Source organism: Sitophilus oryzae, unplaced genomic scaffold (genome assembly GCF_002938485.1).
Source record: "Sitophilus oryzae breed Bouriz unplaced genomic scaffold, Soryzae_2.0 scaffold_690_pilon_pilon, whole genome shotgun sequence".
NCBI classification, from domain to species: domain Eukaryota; kingdom Metazoa; phylum Arthropoda; class Insecta; order Coleoptera; family Curculionidae; genus Sitophilus; species Sitophilus oryzae.
In genome coordinates this window covers 753,179-762,403 of record NW_022147296.1, presented here as the reverse complement: position 1 = coordinate 762,403, position 9,225 = coordinate 753,179, and the positions used below count along the sequence as shown (strand labels likewise).

At 31.9% G+C, this 9,225-nt stretch overlaps 1 protein-coding gene across 1 annotated transcript; it reads right to left on the bottom strand.

Annotated features, from left to right (window-relative positions):
* Positions 1 to 1,677: 1,677 nt before the first annotated feature.
* On the bottom strand, positions 1,678 to 6,511 carry LOC115888204. Its single transcript, XM_030907838.1, has 4 exons — positions 6,432 to 6,511; positions 4,570 to 6,069; positions 3,535 to 4,483; positions 1,678 to 1,722 (listed from the first exon to the last, which is right to left on the bottom strand). The coding sequence occupies exons 2-4, from the start codon at positions 6,063 to 6,065 to the stop codon at positions 1,678 to 1,680; spliced, it is 2,490 nt and encodes an 829-aa protein (XP_030763698.1). The 5' UTR covers positions 6,066 to 6,069; positions 6,432 to 6,511.
* Positions 6,512 to 9,225: the final 2,714 nt, after the last annotated feature.

Genomic DNA, 9,225 nt, shown 5'->3' with positions numbered 1-9,225 from the left:
TACTGTAAATAATTCTGTACACATCTTTGTTACTTAATAATACACTGTTATAATAATTATAATAGCTCCCGTATATAGCGTTTGACGCCTTGGGAGTAGCAAGGTGCAGCTTGCCATGCTAGAGCCGTTCGGTATACAAGGAAGGTAATGTGGCTAGCACTACGCTTCAACCGCCTATTATTACCTCAGGATTGTGAATCCCAAGTACTCATTTTAAGGCTGATTCGACCTAGGTACCCAAACTAGTTTTATTTTAATAAAAATAGTCGGCTGATGAAATGACGGGTGTAGGATGCGAATCCACGACCTTGAGATTGGTAGACGAGAGCCTGTACCTCTATGCCGCCGAGCAACTTTATAATACACTTTTCATTTGGTTAATAAAAATTTGAATCTAATCTTCCAGTTTCGTCTTTATTTAGAAACAAAATTGTAAAAAAAAATGTTACCTACTTTTAAGACACTCGCTTAAAAGATTTTGTGTGCACCTCGGCCGTATGATCTTTTTTGTCCTCACATGAAATTTGCTTCATCAACTGCTTTCATTTTCATTTCATTCCTGAAATCAACTTTACGGCCTTGGTATTTTTTGTGAAAGTTCTTTACGCGCGATTGGAGTAAAAATTGACACGACATGACGTGACCTTGGGCATGCCTTGACGCCAGTGGCGGCTCGTCAGAATAGGCAAGGTAGGCGGCGCCTACCCTTAGATTTTGGCAGAATTTAAGCGATTTATTACATTATTTACTATTAATGTTGCCATTACATAAAAATACTGTTAATACACGGAAGTGTGTTTTAATAATCAATATTATTTTAATATTTGTGGTCTTGTATATTAACATATTCACTAACGCTGCCGTATGCTGACTGCTGACTGTGCTACTGCGAAAACAAAATAATTTTGACCGTTGGAGTGCCTTTGTGCGGCGATTTCTACATCGCCTACTATCAGAGTCTATGCACGACGTACGGCCGACTTGTATCATTAACGGTATTGTATCATATTAAGGCGGGGCTTAGGCGAAATCTCCGGTCGCCTTCGCATGAAGTCATGGAGGCTCGGTAGGCTTAGAAGTTAAGGGGATATTCCCGATATATCATAAGGAGATATATCACATTTCGTTAATTCACATTTTATATGATTGTGTCACAATACTCCCAGATACCAATTTTCATCCAAATATTGACGTTACTTCAGAAATTATTTGGAAAAAATCGAAATAAAAATGAAACTTCTACACCCTGTGTCTCCGAAACTAAGCATTTTAGGACATACATTTATACGAACTTTTATACTTATTTTTATCTGCAGAATATGCTGTCGAAGTTTCCGGAATACAATTCGGACAACCCTGTATATTAGTATATATTTTCAACATTTTTTCCGCAAAAAAACCTCATGGGCGTCTTTCTGGGGTAAAAAACTTGCACAAATTTCTGGGTCACCCTGTATAAGAAAAAAAGAATGGAAACATTATTTTTAAAGTGTTTAACTATGGGTACAGAATTGTTGTGAATTTGAGTTTCCGGTGGAGAATTAACAAAAACATAACCAAAAACTAATTTTTTTAATTACAAAAAAAAAATAACAGTGAAAATAGAATGAAATAGAATAGAACTAGCCATTTAATAAGTTATAGTTGAGAATGTAATGTGACTAGTCTATTTGTTTTTCATTCTTCCTTGTTTGATTTGGTCGTTAGAATTTCAGCTATACACTGAAATTAATACATAAAATTTTATAAAAAAAATGTCTATATCTATGTGGAGGATTCATCTCGCCAAAAAATCCTATATGGGTATTTCGCCACTGCACTGCAAGAAAATCTACAAAATAAAATAGTTATTTTTTGTAAACACTTCTGCATTAAACCTAAACGGAAACTGCTTGTCAGAAGTTATGTTTACTGTTATACAAATTTGCCTAACAAAGAAAAATTGCTTAACGTTTCGGAAAGTTTATCCCTTCCGTCCATGGGCGCCGGACAGGGGGGGCATTTGCCCCCCCCCCTGGATCACTGAAACAATAAAAATAAAAGCTATCTTCTTACATCCATCTGTAAAAAAAATAATCATTATTATGAAATTGTTAGGTGTTACCTATAAAATAATAAAAAATGTGGTAATTATTGGGAAAACTGGAAATCGTCCGATTTTCACCAAAATTGGTATACACACTATTTTGAGGTCGTAGATTACGAATCTATTTTTTTCTTGGCGGTCTCTTACCGTTTTTCAGAAAAACGGAAAATTATTTCAACATTGAATTTTTCTTAATTTCGGCACTATAAAGTAATAATTTCACTATATTTTCATTATATTATAGTTTTTCTAAAAGCCACACTTGATTGGGGATAGAAAAGTGTCCAACATTTTACTGAAAAAAACACTTTTCTTAACAAAATAGCAAAGAAAATTGAGACCAGATGGAAGTTTGACATTTGATATATCCTTCTTTCTCTCTCCTATGTAATAAGAGAGACAAATATATTCTAGACCTAATCTAGAAATTTGAAAATGTACAACGTTGCCATATCTTCTATTTTTTCGGGTGATTAGGGATTTTAATTAAATTACCTATTATGAGATCGACAATAATTAAATATACACCTGGGTCAAAATCACCAAGGTGGAAAATTTCAAATTTGATTTTGTAATAAAAAATGTCATAAACTAGAATTATGTAAATTAGCTGAAATTGTCGATAAACTTCTGTAGAATTGTTACTGCAATAGTGCAAGCACAGAATAATATACTTTTTTTGAAATATGGTTTTTAAGGAGAGTGAATAGGAGAATCAGTCATTTCGTGAACGTTTTTATAAAATTCATGAAATGTCAAAAAAAATATAAATAGTTTTTATTTTCGTTATACAGTGACACACCTAAAAGTTTATTAAAATCAAATTAAACAAAACGTGTAATATAGTAATAGTAAAACGGTAAGAAGAAAAATACGTCTACATTTGAGATAAGTTACTATTTTTAAGTATACAATTTTAGTTTTGTTAAAATACCAAATGAATTCCTTAATAAAATTTACTTTACATACACAGAATTAAGTTTTATTAATGAATTATAATCTTTTATTAGGAATATATTAAAAAATGATCTAAGTTTTCCTTAATTTAGTAGTGTTCCCGAAAATAATCACGTGTTTTCGGAATGACGTAGCTATTTCCTGAACGACGGTAATAGTATTACAATGAAAGCAAATATGGTATAAATCGATGCATGGAAGTATAAAAGGGATATTTGAAATAATGAATCATCAATGTAATTTATTTAGTTATTTATTTTTGATATTATTGGTATTTCTAGTAACAAATTGTATTTGTAGTAACAAAAACATTAGAATTTTTCAAAAATATCAACATCCTTATCGTAGTAATAATACTCTTGGTTATGCTCTACCTTCATTCGTGGCTTTGGAATAATAGTTATTATTTGGTCAAAGGTAATATAAGACACATCATTTTTTCGTAGTTTAAACTTTCTGCTACTGTTACGCACAGATCTCAAGAAAGTTACTAGGATTTCCCCATCATCATTATCAACACCTGTCTGACAAGTGGCAACATATCTGTAAATAAGTTTCTTATTTTGAGTAGGTACTTTAATTAATAGAAATGTCCCAGATAATATTAAATTTGGATGTAAGTTTTCTTGCCCGTAAGATGTGCCAGCTTGAACATTGTTGTATGCATCTCTTTCAGTCTGCTGACGAGCTGAAATAGTCAATAAATCGTCTTCATCGGATGAAGATGAATCATAAATAGATTTATAAATGTTATATCTCTTCTTGACTTTCAAAAGGTCTCCTAAATCATCTACATCTATGGGATCTTCTATAAGTTCAGAAGATAATATCGAAGATATACAAGCGGTCTTGGTTTGAACTGAGGTCGCATTTAAATTATTAGAAACCATGGATAGTTTTAACTCCTTGAGAAAACGGTCATGTCGATACACTTGTACAATAACTTCTGTTCCTTTTTGCCAGATAATTTTTGTAATATTCATAATACCTGGTATGGAATCTAAAGTTTTCGGGACTAAGTTTTTTATGTTAGTTATATCGTCATCAGAAATCACTTTTAATTGGATAGCAGAATCTGTGAACAAATCAGCAAAGTCTGAGGCCGTTTTAATATCTTTTCCCATTAATACATGACTATCTGCAGTTCTCTTAAGATAGCCACCTACACCATCCATGGGTCCTTTGCCATGTCCAGGTTCACTGAATGTCCAAGATGCTTTTGCTATTTGTTTGTAGTCATTGATCAGGGTTTGTAGCCAGAGGTTTATGTTGGTACGGTTACGATATTGTGATGTAGGTCCGTCAGAATATATGTGAAGAGTGTTAATGTTTTTATTTTCTAAAATTAATGTGAGTATCGGTTTCATATGTGCCCAAACTGCATAGGCTTTATGGTCTAAATTTTCACTTACTGTAGCAAAAGATCTTGATGTCAAAGTTCTATCCACATTACGAAAATAATATACGCCTGTATGAATAGATAATTGATGTTTGGCAAAATGTGTGGACTGATTTCATTCGCATACTTAGTTGTGTAATTCTCTGAGAAATCTATCTGTACCAATATCTCTGTTTCAGTCAAATTTTCTTTCAACTCTTTTTTCATTTTGTTATAACTGTAAATGCCATAGATGTGTTTTTTCATTAGTGGAATCTCTTCAACAAAGGCCAATTTTAAATCTTTGACTGTGCTCGAAATTGCTAGCTTTTTTGTGATTTTAAATATCTTGTTTTCACCTTTTACAATTTTATCTTCTCTTACAGTCTTCCATTGAAAATATGTCACAGAATCTATATTATTACACGGCTCCAACGACTGAGTTTTACATTTGTCACACAAACCGTTCATGCAGTCGTACGAAGTTACGTCGCAACTGTACTCCTCCAGAATCTTTTCTATTCTACCATGATTAAGCAGTTGTAGACTTTTTAATTTATTAATTTTTAATTCAAAGTTTTCATGTTTGATACACAAACAAGTTTCGCGGTCCTTGAACTTTGGGGCTACTACCCAAAACGGCATTGCTCTAAGTAATGTCGCATAAGATAAATTAACCCCCGTCTCTGTAATGAATTTCGATGTCAGTGCTTTAACCGTGTATAAAAGGATACGTTTTTGTTTCTTAACACCACCTTTTATAACGAAATCTTTTTTACCTGGGCTCATCCTACTAACGTCATCTCTTTCAAAGAAGTCTATAATCTTTCGGCGTACTTCTGGCTTTAAAATGATTTCGCGTACTTTGGTATCAGATTCCAAAATCAATGAATTATTCTTCTCCTTCGGTAAAAATGTCTTAGCCATGTGGAGTAATTTGTACTTTCTCAGTATTTTGCCACTGACACACTTTTGGAAGACTTCCCTTTCTTTGGAATTTTTTTGTAATGTATCTGACTTGTCTTGTAATTGTGTAGTTAATGCTTCACAAAATAAAAGATTTTTGCGTACTTCAGGAGGCACATCAATATCTTTTATTAGGGCATCTACTTTGCTGTTGGGTGTTAAAGATATAGGTTTTAGTTTTGCCTGTTTTCTTTTTAGTTTTCTCTTTAAAGACTCAATTTTACGTTTCATTTGGACAATAGTTTCTTTTTGCTTTTTAATTTTACGGTATGCTTTGGCTCTATCTTTTCGAACTATTTTTCTTCCTACTTGTTTTCTTATTGAAGAAGTGGCTCCCAAATCATCATCTGAGTGTGGCGGTGTATTGTTTATTATGTTTGTTAAAGCTTTTTTCTTTTTCCTGTATTTTTTCGAAGATTTTTTCCATTCTTTTCTTTGCTTTCGTTTCTCCCGCTCTGTCATTTCAGCAATATTCTTCACTTTCTTTTCTGCTTTTTTCTTTTGATAGTATGCTCTGTCTTTAGCCCTCTTAATCTCTCGCTGTTCATCTGTCATCTTATCTAAAAACTTTCTGTTTCGAGCGTTAGCGTGTTCTCTTTGCCGCAAGTAGGCTGCACTATTTTTTTTAGTTGTTTTTTTGAGTTTTTTTTTCATTATTTCGGTCTTGTCCGACTCCATATTGCTACAAAAAATATCATTAAAGTAAAATATCATTTTCAAGTAATTTCATTACAATATTGTTCCGAATTGAATGAATCTGTCATTCCGAGAACGTCATAATCATGTTGGGAACGCATCATCATGTCCGGGAACGTTCCCAAAATGATCGTTCACGAAATGACGTTTTCAAATAAAAATGCGTTTTCTATTAACGGCAGCCATCATATACGCCATCTGAGACAGTTATCATAAAATATTTGAGGTTACTTTTGCTATACTTCATTGAAATAATCATTTTTCTGATATTGCAAACTAATACAGGCATTCCCGGGATGATGAACTATTGATGTACGCTCAATAAATAATAAATAAGAAGATACTTACCACTAATTTTTATTAATATTCACTATAAATACACGCGACAGCCGCCTTGATTATCGCCATATACAAAGACTGCACACCAGCGCCAACCCCCAGCGTTCTTAATAAATTATTTTTAGCTAGTTAAAACTGCGTTCACTGAAATGATGCAATTACTTCCGGACAAAATATTTTTCCTTCTATATATTGGAAAAAAAATGATGTTTGTATTTTTATTGTAAAATGTTAATATAAGATAAAACTATTCGATCATAAGTTATGAATATATGTAATATTGTTTAATTGATAGGCGTTCTTAGTACTTGTTTCTAGGGATCGTTACTTTAGGATGCGTTCTCGAAATGACTTTTTATGTACATAACTTGAAATAACTTTAAATATTATTTACATTTAAAGTATATTAAATAATGTACAGATAAAACGAATAAATTAAATTTTTATCAAAATTTAGTTATTCAATAACTATGCGATTTTTGCAAATTATACTGTGGCGAAGCGAATTTCGCACCTTCGTGATTTTGACCCACCTATATCCACAAAATTACGCGGAAGAGTTTTGATTGCATTGGTTTTAACTTCTTTGCGGAGGGGGTTAATCTTTTTTTAGTTAATCTAATAATATAACAACAAAAGATTAACACCCTCTGCATGGAAGTTGTAACCAATGCAATCAAAACTCTTTCGTTCAACTTCGTGGGTATAAATAGTCAGATCTCGTTGGTAAAATAGCAGTTATGGGAAGGAGCCGTTCTTCTGGCGACCGCCTTTCGTAATTCCAGAATGAACGAAAAAACACGCTAAATTTAGGTTTAGCATTGGCAACGTTGCTTTAAATGCCAGAAACACATAAACTTACTTCGGGTTTCTCTTATTACCGATTCTGAACCGTCCTAGAACTGTGATGCGTATGCGCAGAAGGAAATATAAAGACATTATTTCGTTTGCGCATGCGCTGCAGAGTTCTTGGACGGTTCAGAATCGGTAATAACAAGAACCCGAAAAAAGCTGTAATCTAACATTTTCAGATTGTTTACAAATTTATTTTAGCAAATTTTCCTCAATTATGCATAGAATTGGTTAAAAAAGTAACAGAAAATAGCAAAAACATTATTGATTATTGAATACCTAACAAAATATGTGCTAGAAAACCTTAAAAATATGAGAAATTAAGAAAAATTCGATATTGAAATTATTTTCCGTTTTTCTGAAAAACGGTAAGAGACCGCCAAGAAAAAAGATCGTAATTCAGATTCGTAATCTACGACTTCAAAATAGGGTGTATACCAATTTTGATGAAAATCGGACGATTTCCAGTTTTCCCAATAATTACCAAAAATGTCAATTTTTTATTCATTTTTACCTTCCCCCCCCTAAATTTCATCCTTCCGGCGCCCATGCTTCCGTCGTCGGAAGCAAAAAAAATTAAAAGAATAACGAAAAAAACTATTTAAAATATTTAAATTCAACTATTCGAGAACACTTTAGTTTTATAAAAACAGATACGTCTACAAGAAACCGTTGACGTTCTGTTAAAATGACATTATATCAGGTTAAATTTCAAAAATTAACAATTACTACCTGATAACAATTACTTAATAAAGGAAAACCAAAAAGCCTCAAACTTTCTGTATGATTATTTTTAAATTTCACGTATGTTATGTTTATTTATGTTATGTTCTTTAAAATCAAAAAAGCTATTGCCATACATTACTAACATCTACAGATGTATGAGCAATATATTTATTTTTATTAGATTGTATTAAAAAACCTCTTTTATTTTTCTGTTAGAGCCTATCGCTTCTTTCATTATAATTTTGGCGTTATTAAAATTTATTCTGTGCCCTGTGTCCCATGAATGCTGACAAATCTTAGGTTTGTGAAAATCTCTCTTTCTTAAATAATCTTTATGTTCTTTAATTCTAACATTTAAGGGTCTAGATGTTTCACCAATGTAAACTTTATCGCATTCACATGGTATTTGGTATATTACATTCTTTATTTGTTGTTCTGTATTCATTGGTTTAGTATGTGATAAAATATAGGTACATAAAATTTTATGTATATATAATGGTAAAACTATTACAATTTGTTTATTTACATGTTTATATTGCTTAAGTTATATTTTTCTCTTAAAGAACAGATTTTCTTAGGGTTTTTTACTTCTACTTTAGGACTTTTAGGATTATGATTTGATTTGTATACTTGTAAGGTAAATGTTACTATAAATGCGATATATTTTAATGCTTAAAACGTGTCAACATATTCACCAAGGACGCGCATATCACTGGAATATTTTTCCACAAAAAGCATGTACGCCACTGACTTCTCTACTGTTGGTAGCGAAATAGTGTAAGCCATTTAATACCGATTAAAAGTTGTCTCTTGCTATTTTGTCGATTTCGGCTTCCTTGATGAGATAAACGCAATTTTATTAATTTGCTTTGATTCAGGTCTAATAGCAACCTTTAAAAAAATGAATATCATTAATTTGCGAAAGTTTTAAATAAGTAACCATTGATTCCTCTTCAAAAAAATATGAAAAAGAAAGTTCCTATAAATATGGGTGTGGAAATGCATAGTTTTAAAATTACAGGATGTTAAACCTTTTTAAAATTAGATTTTTTATAATTATCTTAAATTTTATTATTTTTTACCCGACCATACCAACAGGTATGGTGGGCTATTAAGATCGGCAAAAAAAAAGTTTTTTTTATTTCACTCAAAATGAGTTATATGGGTCATAAATGACCTAAATACAAAATATTTTCATGGTGTCTGTCTGTCTGTCTGTCTGTCC